General features: G+C 44.6%; 1 protein-coding gene across 2 annotated transcripts in view; it reads left to right on the top strand.

Moving 5' to 3' along the window:
- KCTD1 (potassium channel tetramerization domain containing 1) overlaps positions 1-19,890 on the top strand; it is a 97,770-nt gene that overhangs the window by 71,030 nt on the left and 6,850 nt on the right. For both annotated transcript variants that reach the window (XM_080920227.1, XM_080920226.1), the window contains exon 3: positions 8,662-8,806. In XM_080920227.1, the coding sequence (XP_080776353.1) occupies positions 8,662-8,806 (145 nt within the window). The remainder of the gene's footprint in view (positions 1-8,661; positions 8,807-19,890) is intronic.

The following is a 19,890-nucleotide window of genomic DNA, read 5'->3' as shown; positions in this document are numbered from 1 at the left end:
TTCAGTGTTCATCAGCTTGCTGCGGTGTCTGTGCCTGCAAAGTAGGGAGCCTCAAGAGTTGTGTAGACTCCATGTGCCCCACAGAGAGCAGTGAATGTTTTATTCCGTGGCCACGTGTTCCTTATAAGGATTCACTGCCTGATAGGATCCCAGTTCTCCAGTTAAAACAACAAACAAATCAAAGCTCCCTAAGTGCTAAGAAGAGGGCTCAGTGGGTGAAGGGCAGGATGCGAAAACATAAGGACCTGAGCTCAGACCCTCAGTCCACATACAAAGCTGTGTGGTGGGGAACACCCGTGTACCGGCTCTGGGCAGTAAAGACAGCCAGGTTCCGAGAGCCTGCTCGGCAGCCATCGAGTCAGTGAACCAAGGTCCCGTGAAAGACCTTGTTTCAAAAGGTAAGGCGGGGAACAGTGAGGGTGACTCTTGGCACAGGCTTTGTACTAGTACCCCCTTTGCAAATGAGGACACTTTGGGCACACATGTGCATGTGAACACAATAATGAAAGCATTTAAAACTTCTTGTAGATAAGGTAGTGTCTTTGTGGCCTTGGTCTCCCTGAGCCATGAGTTTCAGGATGGATTCTCCAAAGTGCTGGGCTCCTGTGTTGTTTGCAGTTTAAATGTGCCTTTCTTTCTTCCGCTACTGCCTCCGTATATCACGTAAGAAAATGGTGCTGCCCCGGGGACAGTTACTGGAAGCATATCTTCCCACAAGTACACACAGTTTGCTTTGGTTTTTGCTTAAGTTATTTTCTTTTTTCCCTTAAATTACTTATATCCATTTCTATAACAAGATCTAAATCAATTTTTATCTGTAGTCATAAAACATGAAATTTCCCAAGACTGGAAACATTAAAGAATTATTCCAGAACCCTGGATGATCATAAACAATATCATTTTATTTGCTTGAAATTAAATACTGCTTATGATCATTCAGGTTTTTCTCCCTCCCTTCCTTCTTCCCTTCCTTTCTTCCTTTCTCCCTTCTTTTCTTCCTTCCTTCCTTCCTTCCTTCCTCCCTCCCTCCCTCCCTCCCTCCCTCCCTCCCTTCCTTCCTTCCTTCCTTCCTTCCTTAAGGAAGGACTTATATTGGCTCACAGTTTCAAGAATACAGTCCATCACAGTAGAGAAGGTGTCCTGGAGTCCCTGATCAATTTGACACTATGTTTTTGACATGCCCGTTATTAATGCAGCAGATCTCTCCCTTTGCTCCCATTCCTCCCCCTATAATCTCAGCAAAGGAATCCTTTGGCCACACGTCATCTCCTCTGCTCATGTGTGCTTATCTCCCTCATGTTAGCTAACTCCTTTGGCAACAGTTCCCCCTACACTTACACACACACACACACACACACACACACACACACACAACTGTGCATGGACACACAAGCATACACACCTTGCCCATCCCTCTACCCTGCTTACCATCTATCTCAGATTGCAAATATTACAAAAGAAATTTTGTTGGAAGCCAAGATAGAGGACCTAACAAGTCTATAAAGCTGCCTGGACGCCACTGCCAGCTTCCCTTGCTGTGTCGCCATACCTAGCAAGGTCATCTCAAGGGGGAAGGCTTATTTTGACCTACAGTAGCCAACACTATTGTTTTTAGCCTGAGGAGAGGCACAGAATCATAGTGAGGAGCATGTGATGGAACTAAACTGGTCACCTCATGGTGCCCAGAGGCAGAGAAAGAAGAAGCATCCAGGGACAAATAAACCACTTCAAAGCCACATCCCCAGGGGCCTGTTGTTTCCTCCCACTAGGTTCCACTAGGAACAGTCCATTTGGTTGTGAGCTCATTGACATGTTGATGAAGTTAGCACCCCACCCATCCAGTTACTTCTCAGTAGTACATCACCAGCTGTGAGCCAGGCTTCAACACATGCACCTGTGGGTATGTGTGTGTGTGTGGGGGGGGGGGGGGATGGGGAAGACTTTTCATATCCAAAATGGGATTTCTTTTTTAATGCCCCATTAGATGGTGGACTCATGACACATTTTATGTTCAACTAACATTTCCACCCTCTACACTTTCCCAATTTTCAATTTATAGATACCACTAATAACTAAAAAATATCCTTAAATGCTAAAGAGATCATTTGGGAGTTGCCCCCGAGTGTGGTAAACAGCAAAATAAATCTGGACCAGAAACTAAAAGGAATCTTTCTCCAAGTCCAAACTATGTTTTCCTTAGAACTGAGAGATTGGGGCATGTCTTGACAAAAAGCTTCTGCATGGGTATAAATGCCCACCTAGTACACTTCTCTGCCTTTTCTCCCTACTGCCCCCTAGTCAGTCTCAGCATTTCCTTCCCCATGGGTCTTTCTGTCTGTTCAAGTCCATCCTACAGAAACTGCACACGATCACTCCCTGTAGCTACATTGGCCATCGGGGTTAGGCGAGCTTTGGAAGGGTGATCCCACTTGTCCCTGGGTGAACAGAGCATGGCCTCCTGTCCCATGTGCGGAAACAGCACATGACTAGGTGTTGACCGGGCATTGTGGGAAAGACAGGGGTAGAGAACTGGAGACTGAAGGTGGCCTCAGAAAGAATGGGGACCTCCCGACAGGAGTTTCCACAGCTGTAAAGCTGTAAATCCCATGGGGTGTTCCAGAGTCTGTGTAGGACACAGTGTCCAGGACAGTAGTGACAAGCGGAGCCAGCTGTGTCCCTCTCCCGGTAGTGGTTGTCACTACTCTGCAAAGGTTCAGCTCCTGTCCCTACCTGTGATCCTTCACAGTTCTGCTATTGACAGTAACCTCAGAAGTCTTGGGATGTTTCTTTTTTGGTTTGACTTGGAATGTGATAGCTTCATTACACAGACCTTGGCTTTTTATATCCCAGATATCAAGTAAATCATTTTCCCTACATAATAGATAATTACAAGATAACATCTTATTTTGGGCTATCCCTTCATCAACTTTAACAATTGCACATTTCCTAGACGAAGCTTTTTGATTTCTTTTAAGCATACATGAAGAGGCAGTCTGTGTAGTGATGGAGAAAAGCTTTTAAGTCAGACCAAGGCTGTCACTCAAGCGCCATCTTGTAAATATAGCCCTTTGACCAAATGACTTAACAACTGGGCTATCTCCCTACCCACGAGATGAGAAGCTAAGGCTACCTGTGGGAAATCACTGTAGGATGGGCCAAGCAACATAAGGCCAGTAATGTCCAGATCATCAAGTGGTGGAAACTCCTAGTAACTATAGTAGCCCCCCGCCCAGGGGCTTGAATGTGCCTGTCTCTGCAGGCTACCACACGGCAGCAAGATGAGATGTAGAGAAACTCTGTGCCTAGCCAACTCGGAAGATATATTTATGATTATTGCTATATTTATAAAACAAGAGGATGAACTGGGTTAAGTCTTTGATTCCTGAAAGTGTGGTCGGCTATTTGAGGAAGGGTTCTAACAAGTTAAGATAGAAAAATGACTGAGTAAAGCATTCCAGGTGCGTGGGACTTGAGCAAGCTCTCTAATCTCTGCTCCTGCTCTTTGACAGGAAGTCTCAGCTTAGAGAGACCAATAGTGATGTGTACGACTGTAATCCTCACATTTCGGAAGTAGAAAAAGGAAGAGAAAGAAGCTCAGAAAAAGTTCAGGGTTGCTCACGGTGGTTGTGGTTTAAGCCCAGCACTTGGGAGGGGAGGCAGAGTCAGACAGATCTCTGTGAGTTCGAGGCCAGCCTGGACTACATGGTGAGATCCTGTCTTAAAAATGAACACACCCACTTGGGAAGCTTTTAAAACTTCAGCCATTTAGTCCTTATTCCCAACTGCGTCAGGATAACCTGGGGACCTGAGATCAGTATTTTTCAAAGGCTCCCAGGGATTTTCATCATCAGTCAGGGCTGAGAACCACCTCACCATTCACATAACACTGCAAAGCAGGCACAGGGCACAGGGTTCAGATGAGCTCTGGCTGTGAGGAGATATTGCTTCAAGCATGGTGTCTCCCTTCCATATCCTTTGTAAGCTTGCTGTTTCACTTAAGATTTCCTGGAAAACAATCTGCCATTAGTTCCACCCCCTCACGACAGATCTACACCCGTCACCTGACGCACCAGGCTCTTCACTGTTTAGCTTCTGCTGCTTTGGCCTGATTCAACAGAGAAGTCACACGGGAAACTCGACAGCTTCAAGCCTTTCTATTTCTATCTCTTGTGCCCTCCCCTACTCTTCTCTCCTAACTTCCTCCCCCTCAGGACTCCATTGAGCCTTTTCTTCCTTCCCTGATGACCCACAGTTGGGTTTAATGGGTTAGGCCCGCCTCCTTCCTCTCCCTACCCATCCAGTGCACACATCGTGAGTGATTTACTCGGTCACGCTGTACTTAACTGAGCTCCAGCCACACAGACTATTAAATTCCACAAATGCAAGGACTGTGTCTTATCCACATCTTCCCACACCCCCAGACCTATTACTGGTACAGTCATGTTCAGAGAATACTGAATGAATAATTGATTACACAAAAACAAGGGCAAGGAAAACTTAGGAAACCAAGTCAGTAAATTACAGAAACCAGGTCCTACATATGAATGAATAGAGAAGAAAACAGCCTTTATGACTAATCCATACAGAGCCTGGTAAATCGAATGTTAGCCCTTTTATTTATTTTATGTATGTGAATACACTGTAGCTGTCTTTTATGTATGTGAATACACTGTCTCAGACACACCAGAAGAGGACATCAGAGCCCATTACAGATGGTTGTGAGCCATCATGTGGTTGCTGGGAATTGAACTCAGGACCTCTGGAAGAGCAGTCAGTGCTCTAACCACTGAACCATCTCCCCAGCCGCACCCTTTCATATTGATACGCACACTGTGTAACACAGCTATCCCAGATTAAAGGGGAACCCATCACAGGAGGGAACCATACCAACTTTTCACCCAGAGAAACCTGGTTTCCACAGTAGGCTCTGCCCTGAGCAATAAGCAAGAGGGACGCACCGTGCTCATGTGGAAAAACAGCAAAGCGAGATATTATTCATCGTTGTTTACTTTCTATTTTAGCAGACCTTTGTAACATTAGCAATTGATGAAATATTCAGATTAAATGATATGACGTTTCAGATTTACCTAAAAACTCTCAGTAAGGGCCAGTGAGGCTCGGAGGTAGACATGGGGAAGATTCAGAACTGATGGGTTTTGAAACTGGGATGCCAGGGTCTTCACTTAAGGGGTCCATTATATATTCTGTCTGCTTCGGTGGGACACTAAAGTTACCCCCAAATAATTTGATTTTTGAGGAACACACAAAATACTAGTTAAAATAGTTGTTAGCCTTTAAGACGTCGGGGGAGTCTTGCTCAGCATTATCGTTTGGCTCACTGACTTTATATTGTAAAGAGGGAGAGAAAAAACCCCAGCCATATATCTGGAGCCAGCTTGGTCTTGGTCAGTTGGAAACCAGGAATGTTCTCCGAGGCCTGCACACTGTAATCAGTCCCACAGACTTTCCAGCGGCCGCGTTTACACAGCACTGCAGAATGATTTGTAACTCCATTCATACGTCCACGAGAAATACGGCCCTGTCAGTGCACCCCTTTATTTACTTAGCCAAACAATACTTTTCTACAGCACAATCTCCCCAATCTCAAAACCCATCTGGAGACAACATCTTATGGTTGCTGGCACGTCTTTCCCTTCCCTTCTGCTGTTTTCACACAGCTCCTCCTCTAAGGTCTGCAGAAAGCGAAGCAGTGTGCTTTCTATACTTGTAACAGCATGGCTGAGATAGGGAACAAGCTTCTTCTCAGGAGGGCTTTCCCCTTGCTCAGGAATGTGTGTCCAAGGCCCCAGCCCCTTTACCGGTCTCTCATTCTTTCCACAGTTCTGGCCCATTATCTGCAGGTGTTTCTGCCCTAAACAGTCCATGGTTTCCCACTGCCTTCTTCCACCCAAGGGCCCTTCTTTCCCTGGATTCTGGGAGCATGTCCGCCAGCCCTTGCTAGTTGCATTGCTTGGGGGCACTCCTGCCCTACTTGGTCCTTTCCATAGCGGTCCTATTCCCTTCCAGTTCCAGTTACCCAGTGCTCCTCCACATTCATGATCGTAGATTTGGATAAAGGCCAGCAACAGGTGACCTGGTCATTGTGGGGGGAGGATGGAGAGAGGGGGTATCTTTAAGGATGAGGGCCTCTATGCTGGACTTGGGTCTTCTTGCTCTTTGCAACCCTGGCTGGCTTTCCACTTCTGCTGTTCTAGTGGTCAGTCCCTCCTGTTTCTCCCTAGAGACGATACTCACTGGGCTGGGCTGGGCTGCTCAGCGCTCATTCCCTCTCTTTCTTTTCTTTAATTTCTCATCTTCCCATGATAGCTTTGTTACACCCATGCCACATTTCCTGTTTGGCTTGGTTTTGGTTTTTATACACTAAAACTTATTTCAGGGACACTTTTTTCCTAATTTGCAGAGGTTGAAAGCCAATGATGTCCCTTTTCTTTCTTAGGTAGAGCTTAGAAAATTAGTAGGTAGATAATTACATCTATATTTCTATATTTATTAATAAGTTAATATATCAATACATTTTAATAAGTTAATAAATATAGAAATGTTGACTCTCTTGGAATATCTCTACTACTGTGTACTTCCTGAGCTCACCATGACTTGTTGGGTTTTTCTCATCAATCAAGAGAAAATGAAAGCTTATTAAAAATGAGATAATTCTGTAAAAAGAAATGGAAATCCCAGGAAGACCATGCATGCTGATGATAGGTAGTGCCTGGCTGAGCCACATTCGTATGTACCTTCCTCATGCAGGAGTGAGCAGCTCCTGTCTGCGCCTGCTCAGTGCATCTGCACTTCCTGTGTGGGCCTGGAGGTTTGTGTGCAAGACCACTACAGCTAAATTAAAATACTGTTCGTCTCTGTTAATAAGGTGACGAAACCTGGTTTATTTCAGACCTCTAAATTAATCCGTATAGGGGCTTGGACTTAATTACTATAAAGTTCTTAGTTAACAAAATGTGGACAGAAACAACTCTAACCCAAAGTGTTGCTTTCTCGGTGACAATCTTTGACTCTCCTGGGTGTACCCCACCCCCATCGCTACTTAACTAGTCAGGCCAGTTCCTCATGCATTTAATCATATTCCTTCATCATTAATATGAGGATAACATGTTTGTCACATGCAGAAGGTTCTGAGGACAGTGAAAGAGTCCCAGACAGCGCTTAGTGAACACGGCCTCCCTTCTTCCCTGCCAAGTTTAAGTGAAGAGTCAAACGTTTCCACAAGAGGCAAGCAAGCCTCCTGGTAGCCCCTCCTGCAGCAAGGCGGTCCTGAAAAGCCTGCTCAGAAGTGACTCAGTGGGCTTGTCTGTTTGATTGAAATGTCAATGAGAAATTACAGAGAGCAAAAGAGTCCCAGGGTGATTGTAATCTGCACTCTGGATAATCAGTGCAGTTCATGGGAGGCTTGAGAAAAAGAAAAATACTTTCCGTGTTTGAGAAATTCAGCCCTCCTCTGGCTTCCTTTGATCCACCTTTGACTAGGATTTGAGTTTTAGAAATGATCTTTAAAATGTTTTTAGTGAGACAAATTCGCATGACTGATATCAGAAGAGAGGAAAATATGATGTGTCACGTTCAAGAGGTAGAATACTTGATTCTTTTGTGACCTTTGTCACATTTCAACCTATGATTTGTATTATTTCAAAATAGTCTTTATAGCAATAAATAACATTCCAAAACTGAGACAGGCATGCTATGAGATTAGGGGGAAAGGAGTTAAGAAATACTAATAGAATAGCCATTAGTGAGAAGTCAGATGACCTGTGGTAAAGGACACACAGTTCTTCTCTCTGTTGTGAGTTTGGTGGCACTGGCCAGCTATCTGCTCCCTCCTAGAATAATGCCGCATGCTCTATGACTGCATTTTTAGAAATCTGGGGCTCATGAGTTGGGAAAATGCTGGAACACATTTCTTTAAAACAGAACTTTTTTTTTTCAAATTGAAATCACTTTATTTTTCTTACAACTTTATTTTAAAAAAACAGAGATACATGTACAGATTTTTAAAGGCATTTTGGCATAAAACTATATAAATATATTATTGTCAGTACTTGATTTTTTTTAAAGGTTTGATAGTATGAATTGAAATCTTACTAGTTATAATTAGTATAAAGTACATGTAAAACAAAATGTAACAATGAAATAGTCAAAGTTTTCTTGGTGTGTATAGATTAGACTTAATGATTCTTAAATACCAAAAATTGCCATAAGGCTATATTCTTAGCTCTTGAGTTATTAATGATTTAAGGTCTAGGTGTACCCCACTCTGAGAGGCTGCTATACACTTTTTGTTTGTTTGTTTGTTTGTTTGTTTGTTTTCTAAGGACTGAGGCTTCCATTTTACAGAGCATCTTTTAAAGTAGGGTGGGTTTAAAAGACACACAGAAGTAACACTTTAGGCAGAAGAGGTAAGTTCCACTGGAGTGACAGTCTTTTGCTGGGATCACCATGTCAGGACAATCCCTTTGCAGGTGAGAGGCAGAGAACAAACCTGAGACTAGTCTGACTTTCTCACCCTACCATACTGATCACGCAGAGAGCAGCACTTCCCAGAGACTGCTGTCGCTGCTGAACAGATGATTTCCCCGCGCGGAGGTGCTGACGGTGATCTAACTGTCTCGCTCTTCCTCTCTTCTGTCACAGAATCGGCAGACTTTTCGATGGCACAGAGCCCATTGTTCTGGACAGTCTCAAACAGCACTACTTCATTGACAGAGACGGGCAGATGTTCAGATATATCTTGAATTTTCTACGAACATCAAAACTCCTCATTCCTGATGATTTCAAGGTGAGGGAATCTGTGTTAATAGTAAATATGTGATTCTTTTTATGTGTTCCAAAAACTTTCTGGTTCTACACCCTTACCACATATGTCTTCAGCAGCCCTTCAACATGTCGTCATGAAGCAGAGTATGTGACATTTAGATGGTATAAGGGAGCATTTGCTTTTATTTAAATAATTGAATTATATTTTCCTTTAGCAAACTGGAAAGCTGTTTAAATTCAAGGTTAATTTCTGCCATGTCTTAGCAAGCTAGAGTGTAAAAGGAACTTGTTAACTTAATGGAAACTTGTCTCCTAGAAATCTAGGATTAATATCAGCAAGACAGTTTTAGAATTGTTCCCTTAAAACTGAGTAGCAAGTGCTGAGCACAGGGAGAGAATCCCCGAAGGCAGTGGAATTTGAATGGGGTGGGGGCTTATAGAAAGTGTTTGTGTGAAAAGGGAACGCATGAAAGTGTTTTTATGGTTGGTAATGTTTCTCTAAATAGGGGATTTTTAAAACTACTAATTCTGAGTGCTATTAGAGCTGATAGAGGAGTAATTAAAACATCTGAATCCAGAACCAGTGCGCTGCAGTCAGTGAGAGCAAGAATCGGCCACAGTGCGTGGCAGCGACAGCAACACAAGCAAAGCAGGGTTGTCATGTCCAGGAAGCCATAAACCGAGGGAGAAGTGTGTGGGGCGTGTTGTTAAAAGGGATTTCTATTTTGAGAGAGAAAGGGTATATTTAAGACGTTTTATACACAAAATATTTTTTAAACATCCTTATGAAGCAGAGATAATCACATAAAAGATGTCTTAGTAGAAAAAATATTTGCAACAAAAGATTGATATTATCATAAAAGAGTTCCTCCAAATCTATAAAAGTATATAAATGATCTAGGGGGAAGCTTGTATCTATAAACAAGATTCTCCCAAAGGGAAAGAAAAGATTTTGTCAGTAAATATTTAAAATGATATTCGATCTTCCTCTATATCAAAGGAACAAAAATAAAATGATAGACTCATTTTATTACACATTAGTTTGACCAAAATTTTAAAGATTAAGAGACTGTGGGGGAATATACAGTATGGATGGGAGGGAAAATGATTAAACCTTATTGGAGAATAATCCAACCATAGCTATTAAAATTTCAATCATGCATGCTGTCTAGCAAATTTATGTTTATAAATTTATCTTCTATAAATATTCACATAAACGTGTAAATGTGTATGTGCATAAAATATCTGCTAGTCATGTTCATAACAGGAAAACTTAGTGTACCTAAAAGGAGTTTGAAAACGGTAGGTAGTTGTAAATAATAGACTATTCATATTATACAATAATTTTAAAAAGTGTGGTTCATCTGTCTGTTGATGTCTAGGGCAAAAACCGAAGCTTTATTTTTTTTAGTGACAATATCCAGTTATAAAATTATATGGAATGCATTTCTAATTAAGTAAAATATCATGTATGTTGTAAGTATTTGAAATGGCGTGTTTTTAACACACAGAAGTAGTTACCACTTTAGAGATATGGTGTGTTAACCAAGTCTTTAGAGCCTGGATTCTAAATTGAGGTGAGCACCCTTCAGATCCCTTCGGAGCTTGGCGCTGGCCCGGGAGCAGCAGGCTTCTGAGTCTTCCTCAGGTCTCCTGCAGAAGTGTGGAGACTCACATCCCAACAGCAGCCGCTACTCTCCTCGTTTTCCTTTTAAAGGTGCATAGTTTTTCATGTAAAACAAACACGCCCTGAGTAAGTCCTGAGTAATTTTTTCCATTTGATTAACAATCCTTGGCATATGCTCTCTGCTTTCAATTCAGAAAGGAGGATGAAGGAAAAGCCCCTGAGCCCCTTATTAATGTAGGATCTGCTGGTTTATAACAGTTCACCTAAGCCTTGGTCACGCCGGTTGGGACGGCAGACCAAGGAGTAAAGTGATCACTGTGAAAACTTGGTTCAGAGCCTCAGCTTCTGCAGAGAAGCCAGGCACAAAGAGACACAGAGAGGGGTGGGTGGATCCTGGGGGCTCAGCGGCCAGCTGGTCTAGTTAAGATGGTGAGCTCCAGGTTCAGTGGAAGACCTTGTCTCAAAAACTAGCAGTAACAATAACAGTGAAGCGATTGATAGAAGAAATTGTCCTCTGACTTCCATATATGTACCACATATGCACACATATATGCTCCTGCACAAGCAGTAAACAAATTAAACAGAGATGTAAATTCCAGCCATATACCATCTTGGCTCTGAACCTAAGTGCGCTGTCCTAGCTAACTTGTTGCGTGGTGATATTGTACGAATAGAGAGACGTGTCTTTTTCTAAAGGATAATGTACACTGTGCTCATGCTAACTGCTTACTTAGCTACAGGAGTCCCAGGAGGCCAGATGCTGAGCACCAGGACACAGCCCACTTCTCTTAGAATCATATAGGACCAAACTGAAAACTGACCGCTTGCGTCTTTATAACTCCCATTTCTAACAGGATAACCATGAGACAGCAAATTGGAAATTACTGTTAGAAAATAAATATACCCATTTGTTTTTAATGACACCATATTCTAAGAAAGGAGCTCAGTATTTTAAACACATACTTTGGATTAACAGTCCACCCCAAACTTTGATGGCAGGCATGGGTCTACCTCCAAGAATAGGCAGATTAGATGTTGATATGCCCTGGGGACCATCCTAGTCACCTAGGACTGGGCCAGTTGCTTCACCACATCTTTGGGCTGATCCCTGAGGATTCCTGAACCCTAAATACCTGCTGCTTATCAACTTTATATATAGAACATGTCCTTTAGTGGATCATTGCCCAAGGTTGGGGATCCTGTCAAAAGAGATGCATGTGTCCTGGGACCTTGAAATGCTTCCTTTGGGACTACTGGATGATGGGCATCAGGAATGTTCTGGAACTGAGGAACAGCTTCAAGAAGGGTTGGGAGTCAAGGTGGCCATTCAGCTCTGTGGCCCTTGGTAAAATTAAACCACAAAAATCAGTGCAGTTCATGGAAATCATAAAAGCAGACACCCATGTGAACAGTCGGTATGCCAGATTTTCCCTCCCAACGGTGGCAGATGGGACATTATCTTGTTCCCATAGGAAGAATTGCTTGCACAGGTTGGCTAGGGAGAATGGCTGCTGACCACTTCCTGCTGCCTCCAGTCCCTCACTCCTGAGCAAATACGGACGGGAAATCTCACAGGGTCGGTGTTCTGCCCCTGCCAACGTCCAGACCACAAACATGTTGTCTGTGCTGGATGCCCATTCGGCAGTTCTGACAACTTCCTGTTTCAGAAGTGCGTGTCCTGGCTTCCATGTGTGTGGGCTGCAGAACTCTCGGTGTTTCATATGGATTTAGCTGCTCTCCCTTCCTTCATAATTCCACCCTCAATTATGTTGATGTGATTATTGCTACTTCAGTCCCTGAATACAAACACAACTGTGTGACGGTAATTCCCAGTAACCCAGAAGTCAGAGACTGCTTATCAGTTAGAACCCATAAGATTCTCCCTCCAGCTCGTTATTTTTAGCATCTTCTTTGGCAACAGCTGAGGCTGAGATGGCTCTCTATGAATATCCATCCTTCCTAGATTTAGACAAATCCACTATGTGGCAGGCCCAGTTTATCTATCTACATTGTATTCAAAACTCTAATGCTTCTTAATCTTATAGAAGCATGCATATACTGTAAATTAAAAGTATAAAGAAGCAAAAACCACATATGCTCTATATTCCCACCGCTCAGATTGACAATGTTAAAACCTGCCCCAGTTTGCATCTCTGTTGATGTTATGAACACCATAATGTGGCAGGGGTAGGGACATTGCTTGGCTTACAGATCACAGTCCACCATGAAGGGAAGCCAGGACAGGAACAGAGATGACAGGACAGGGCTGTTTACAGATTACAGGCTTTCCTCCTTCAGCTTGCTCAGTTTAATTCCCCCCCCCCCAGGGACCCAGGAGGCACTGTGGTCACTTCACCCCCATCCGCCTCCCCAACCGGCTTGACCATGTTTTAGGTAAATTGTTTCCATGAGACTTTGGAGTTGGAGTGTTGTTTCAGTGTGTCTGCTTCCAGGGCAGTGTCAGGCCACTGTTAGCTGTGCTTGGTCTAGTCTTTCTCTGTGGCCTGTGCAGTGGAGGGAACAGCAGCAAAGCGTTGGGGGCAGGGGAGGGGGAAGGGCACACTCCTGCATCCTTATCCTTTAGTAGCCATCAAAGGTAAATGTGATGCTAATGAGAGATCCTGTCTTGAAAAACAGGTGAAGAGCAACTGAGGAATAGCACCGAGCTTATGAGGATTAATGATTAACTAAGTAGAGGTCCAAACACTGGCAAACTGTGGTGGGGAGGACATTCTAAAACTGGAGGAGCTTAATTAAGGCCTCCTGAGGCCTGCCACTTCTGATGGCAGGGCGCCGTTTTAAAGCAAAAGATGGTGCCCTCTGTGACATCTGGTGATGCCCTGCTGTTGGAAACCAGTATTTTCCCCAGGGTCCTGAGAACACAGCCCCACTGTCCTGGGCACTGACTCATCCCCATAGGAAATCTCCTGTATTGCTGGGCCCTGTGTGGTGTCTGCACAGACATGGGTTTTAAGGTGTGTGTGAGTGAGTGAGTGAGTGAGTGAGTGAGTGAGTGAGTGAGTGAGCAAGAGAGACAGATGTGTCAATCATGGTATAAAACATCTAGTGCATCAGGAGGCCTTTGGCGGTTTCTGTGAGACGGAAATCGTGTGGGAAGCCGAGTCCCTGTGTCCAGGGACCGTGCTGCCAGCATGGCAGTGAGACTTGGCAGAAGAGGTTACAAGTTTTAGATGAGAACTCAGGTGGGCACTAGGTATCACAAGGGCCCTTATGAGAGGGACAAGGAGCTCAGAGATAGAGTGTAAATGACAAGGTGCCATGACAGCTGGAAAGAGCTGGCCCCTAGCATCTGCAGGAGAGAGGTCCTGCTGACACCTCAGTCTCAGCACAGAAACATCCGTTTCTGACTTCCAACCTCCCAAACAATAACAGAATGAGCCTGTGTTGATTTAAGCCACCAAATTTGCAGGCATCTCCTGAAACTAATGCACTGTGTATTTATTTCACACGTATAATCAACAAATACATTTTCTAAGATTTATTTTCCTCTCTCTCTCTCTCTCTCTCTCTCTCTCTCTCTCTCTCTCTCTCGTGTGTGTGTGTGTGTGTGTGTGTGTGTGTGTGTATACCTATGGAGGTCACTGGACCTTCTGAAGCTTGCATTTCAGGCATTTGTGAACCAGCCACAGGAAGTTCACCCAAGGAACTGAACTTGGGTCCTCTTGAAGAGCAGCAGGTGCTCTTAACCACTGAGCCATCTCTCCAGTCCACAAAACGCATTTTAAGAGCCTGGTTTATGTGCATTTTGGAGTCCATCCATGTTTACTTGTTTTCTCATGTGCTCACCTCCAGGTTTTAGGGAAGCTCCTTTATAAAATGGGGTCTCCATCTTCCTATCTCAAAAAGTTACTATAAATTACAAAAAAAAAAAATTAAATACATCCTCTCAGAAGTTGAAATCACTCAGACATGATGTGTCTATGAAGAGCCATTTCCCTTCCCTGGAAACAGGCTGAGCCGTCAGAGGAAGTAGGCCCTGGGCACTGAGTTCTTGCTCCTGCATCAGCCCTTCACCATTTTCCAGTTGCTGCACTGAAAGCTCCTCACTCACAGCTGAGAGAAAGCAAGTGCTGTAGCTCATCTTCCCTGGGCAGCTGGAGCCCAGCCCGCTGCACTGACATCTCAGATCTATTTCTATCTGCTGCCTCCGGATGAAAGGGATGAAGAGACTGAAGTTGTTCAGTCTATATAAGCCAAAGAAAGAGCATGGTCAGATCAAAAAGGGAACATAGGAATCTTCAAAAGACTTAGAGACCAGTGGGGTCAAACCCAGGAGCAGAGAACCCCAGAGGAGCCATTGCAAAACTCAAAGCGGAAGTTGAAATCGTGGAATCAGACAGGCCTGCTAAAGAGTAGGGCCAAGGTTTCTAAAGGAAAGCAGCCAAAGGAACTGACCCCACTTTGTAGGAAGTTTTTGGATGAACTAAAACTAGAAATGTGTGCTAGGACGTGGAGAAAGTCAAACAAACAAACAAAATGGCTTTGGCAGGAAAATGACTGGCCAGAGTAAACCTACGTTCACAGGACGGTGGTGCCGTGAGAGGGACCCAGGCATGGTGGGGCTGCCCGGTGCTCAGGGGCATGCTTGCAGGGTCAGCCCTCATGGCCCAACTCCTCTCCCTGAAGCCCAGAGAACAGCCAGGATAGTGAAGAGAGAGGAAAGGATGTTCAGTGGTTTGACACAGCTCAGTGCTAGGCCCACAGCATGACATTCTAGCGCTCAGGACAAAGAGATGTGCTGTCCATCATGATCAGGCTTCCGAGTCATTTCTAAAATATTTAGAGGGAAAAAAAATGGTTAGGATTCAGCAAGCAGAGACCCAAGCCCTTGTAACCTCATTACCTTTGATTTTATTTATGTATTCATTTATTTATTATCTACAGTGTAAGGCCTTGAGCCTTACCACATCTCACCACACCATCATCTCTATCATCTCTGGGACATGATGGAGAAATATGTCCTGCTTTGCTGTAGATGCAGCCTTTGAATGTGGGGAATAGCTTTAATGAAATTTGTTTTGCTCAGTTTTCAGACAGAGGCTAAGGTCTAAGCAGTGAAGGAGAAGCCAGGACAGTGTGGAGATGTGACCCCATTCCAGAATGCCATCTGCTCCGGTTAAATCCCAGTTTAAACTGTAGTGTTCCAGCAAGCCCCCACTGAATGTCATAGCTGTGAACCTGGAATCTTAAAAATGATGGCTTCCCAAGTCCTGGACCAGCCAGTCCAGAGTCTTATTGCCTGAGTCCCACAAAGGGCTGGATTTAGCCAAGTTGTCTTCTTACTTTGCCCAGTAATTCTCATAGGAGTAGACGGCCCAGTTCAGAATGACAGAGCAATAGGAAAGAGGGTGTTGGATGGGGGAATGAAGTTTTCAGTTAGAGCAAATCCAAAGCCGACAGCATGGAAGTCAGAGTGAGGTAAAGTTTGCAGGATCTCAGAGCATTCTCAGACACCAAATAAGGACCTAGACCACAGCAGCCATGGTGAAACAGGGTCAGAGATCCCCCTATAAGCAAAGGGAAAACAGATCAGATGCCAAGAAAGGATGTGCTTTGCACTGGGGTGTTAAGGGAGGCAGAAGCGTTGGTAGCCAAACCTTAACTCCTTTAATGGCAAAGGACTTTCTGGTTTGATTAAGTTAGGCACTTGAGCTGCAGAGATGATCTCATATTACCTGGAAGTGCTGTGTTATGTGGGTTCATGGAGAAGAGGAGACAGGAGGGTTAGAGTCCAGAAAGGATAGGAGGAGGGGTAGTGGGAGGCTCCCAGCCACAGAGAGGTAGCCTCTGGAAGCTGATTCTTTTATTGTCATTATTATTATTGGATATTCTCTGTATTTACATTTCAAATGTTATCCCCTTTCTCCCCACTCCTCCCCTTCCCCCACCCCCCACTCCACCTCTCATCCCCACCTCCATCTCCCCTTGCTTCCATGAAGGTGCTCCCAGATTCTAAATAAGCCATTGCAGACTCTGATTTAGCCTTTGACCAGGACTATGAGAAATACCTTCATTACAATGTTTATTTGCTGCTTTTGTTAAGGAATTTATTTTAGCTCACGGTTTCAGAGGGCTGCATCCACAGTGTGGCGAATGCATGGTCCTTTTCAGGTCATGCAGGCTGGAAGCAGAAACAAAGGAATTATTGTCACTGGCCATCTGGCTTTTTCCCTTTATCTCTTGCATCCTGGCCAGCAGAGCCTCTCGCTGAGCAGAGACTGTCCTGGGCTTTCTTAAAGGACACCTTCAGTGCCATATGCTGCTGGGTTGTTAGGGAGCGTATCAACAATGTCATGTACAAGTGGCAGATGAGACTCCTCAGAGCCACCGCAAACACAAGAATCAAAAGATTAGTTTTAGCTGTATGATGCCAGGCTAGTGTCTGAGGGGCAGTCCTCACACCAGTTCTGAGGACTAGGGGTGTAGAACATGTTTTCTGCTTTTCTGGCCATTTGTTTTTCTGCCTTGAGAATTATCTACCCAGTTTGTCAGCCAATTTATGGATGGATGGATTTGGGGAAACTTTAGTAATTCTTTACAATTCTGTCACATGCACAGCTGACACAGACTTTCTCCCACTCCACGGCAGCCTCTGCTGTCTTCTGGGCTATGAGCATCTTTGACTGCATGTAATCCTGCTGGTCAGTCTTGTATAGATGCATTTGTGTGATTTGGATTCTTTTTATGAGGTCCTTCCTACACACATCTTGCAGAGTTTTCCCATGTTTTCCTCTGGCAATTTTAGAGTTCCAGGTCTTACAGTCAGGTTTTTATGCACTTTAATAGATTTTTACATGATAAAAGACATCCTGAGCTGTCAGGGAAATGTAGTTAAAATTCACATTAAAGTTTCATCTCACCCCTGTCTGAATGTCTTTCAACCAACAGTGGTGAGGCTGTGGGGGAGAGGAGCTGCTGTGGACAACTGGTGTGAAGTCACACTGGGAATGTCACATGTGGAATTCAGTATGCAGGTGCCTAAGGGGATGAAACAAAAACCAAGTGCCATCTGATGTGGCTGACCTGTGAAAGCAGCTCATCCACGTTAGTGCTTCACAGTAGCAGGATGCACAGCCCGCCAAGATGCCCAGCACAGAACTGAGAAAGTTCCATCCTCACACCACTGACCCCACAAAACTGTCCTCTGATGCACACATGCGTGTTCACACACACACACACACACACACACACATTGTGTCCCATATTGGCCCACAATCTTATACAATACACTCAAAAATAATAATAATAATGATAATGATAATAATACATTTTAAAGAGAAATATAAAGAGACAAAACCATGCAAGTAGCAGGAGAATGGATGAAACTCAAAGTCATCATGTTAAGCAAAATTAAGCACAAATATGACATTTTGTTTCAGATGCAGGATCTAGCAGGGTGAGAGAGAGGGAGAGAGAAATAACAGAGAGACTTTGGGAGAGGAGGAGGTCTGAATAGATGGGAGGGAATGTGGGAAGCAGAGGGCACACCGTGTATGAGGGAGGAAGGGCAGTAGTGGGGGGGGGGCAGGAGGTACGGAGAGGGTGGCGCAGGGAAAGGAAAGCCCCAGCCTATGAAATGTCTGTGTGGAAGTGGTACCGTGAACCCCTTTACTTTTTAAACAGAAACACTTTAAAGTCACCACAACTCCAGAGAGAATTAGAATAAACAAGTTGGTAGCACGGGAAAATTCAGGCCTGTGTAATGCCGCCATTTATAATGACCGGAGCCGCCAAGCGTGTGAATGCTGAGCCTTATTCAAATCAGCCTCCTACTGATGGACACTTCCAGCCAGAGGCCCGGTGACTGCTGTTCAGTGTATGGGACAGATTTCTCCCTGGGGTCAAGGCTGGGCAAGCAGGCTGTTTCCAACTTCTCTCCTTGGCGGGAAGGCCTGGTGACGCTAGAGATCCCATGGTGTTAACAGATCCTTTCTCATACAGAAGTTACCGATGCGCACCGTGTGGGCAGGCGGCAGGCGAGCAGTAGGCAGCTCTCCCGCGCTTGTGCACCAGGGGGTTGTTTGATCAGTGTGTGTGTGTGTGTGTGTGTGTGTGTGTGTGTGTGTGTGTGTGTTTGTGTTGCAATGCTAGGGGCTTGAACCCAAGGCCTTACACATGGCAGACAAGCGCTACCACCAGTTATATGCCTAGCCATTATTTAACTTTTCCTTCTATAAAAGGCAGGATCTAACTGACTTGCTCAGGCTGGCCTTGAACTTTCAATTCTCCTGTCTCAACCTCCCAAGGGCTACCATTATTGATTCTGGGTTTTGGTGTGTGTGCTCATGTGTGCAAATGCACAGGAGTACATGTATACTCACTTGGAGGCAGAGGTCAGGCTCGGGTTCTTCCTTAGGACTCTGCCCACTTTCATTTATCTGACATGAGGCAGGGATATATCACTGGCCTAGAACTTACCAATGTTAACATTGTTGGCCAGTGAACCACAGGGATGCATATGTGTCCACACAGCGAGAGCTGGGATGACAAGTTCTGCCCGGCCTATTCACTTGGGTCCTGGAAATGAATAAGGTCCGCACACCTACACAACCAGTGCTTTTCTGTATCCCCCAAGCTTTCCACTCTGATTTTAAATCTCGTTTAGAACGCTCATCTTAATAATATTCCACGTCTGTATCTTACATCACTATCGTTTAAAAGTGATGAGGCTCCAGAGTGAAGGCCTGGGTAACCACGCAGAAACCCAGGTCTACTGTCTCCTACCCTTAAGGCTGATTGTGGGGTCCCTAAGTTTTGTTATTATTGTTCTTTTGTTCTTATACCTTGAAACTGTCTTATGTAGCCTAGGCTGGCTTTGAACTCCTAATCCTCCTGCCTCCACGTCGAACATTCTGTGATTATAGGTGTATAAAACTACGCAGTTTGGTTTTGCCCCACATTGAGAGTGTACACACCTCAGCTAATCATTGGTTTCCTAAAACCAAGCCATGTCCCCCAGAATCAGACGGTCATGCAACAGAACTGTATGCAAAGAGGACCTTCAGACGTCGGGGTCCTTTGTGGGTGAGGAGGGACTCTGCTGACTTTCCAGGTGACTCTGCTGAGACGTGTGTCATACTGTGTCTCACACCAGCCATTTCCCATCGTGGAGAGCGGACTGTCCAGTGAGAGGCCCCTGGTACCAACTACTGTATATTCCCTGGTCTCTCAGGAAGGTGGAGATGAAGCTGCTGATGTGGTTACTGCTGGGGAGGGGAGACAGAGACAGACAGAGGCAGAGAGACAGAGAGACAGACAGAGACACAGAGAGACAGAGACAAAGTCAGAGAGACACAGAGACAGACAAAGACAGAGAGTCAAAGAGACAGACACAAAGACACAGAGAGAGACAGAGGCAGAGAGAGAGACACAGAGGCAGAGAGACAGACATAGAGACACAGAGAGACAGAGAGAGACAGACAGAGACACAGAGAGACAGAGGCAGAAAGACAGACATA

Source organism: Micromys minutus (assembly GCF_963924665.1).
Source record: "Micromys minutus genome assembly, chromosome: 8".
NCBI classification, from domain to species: domain Eukaryota; kingdom Metazoa; phylum Chordata; class Mammalia; order Rodentia; family Muridae; genus Micromys; species Micromys minutus.
The sequence above is the reverse complement of the archived record's forward strand: the minus strand, read 5'-3'. Positions and strand labels throughout refer to the sequence as shown.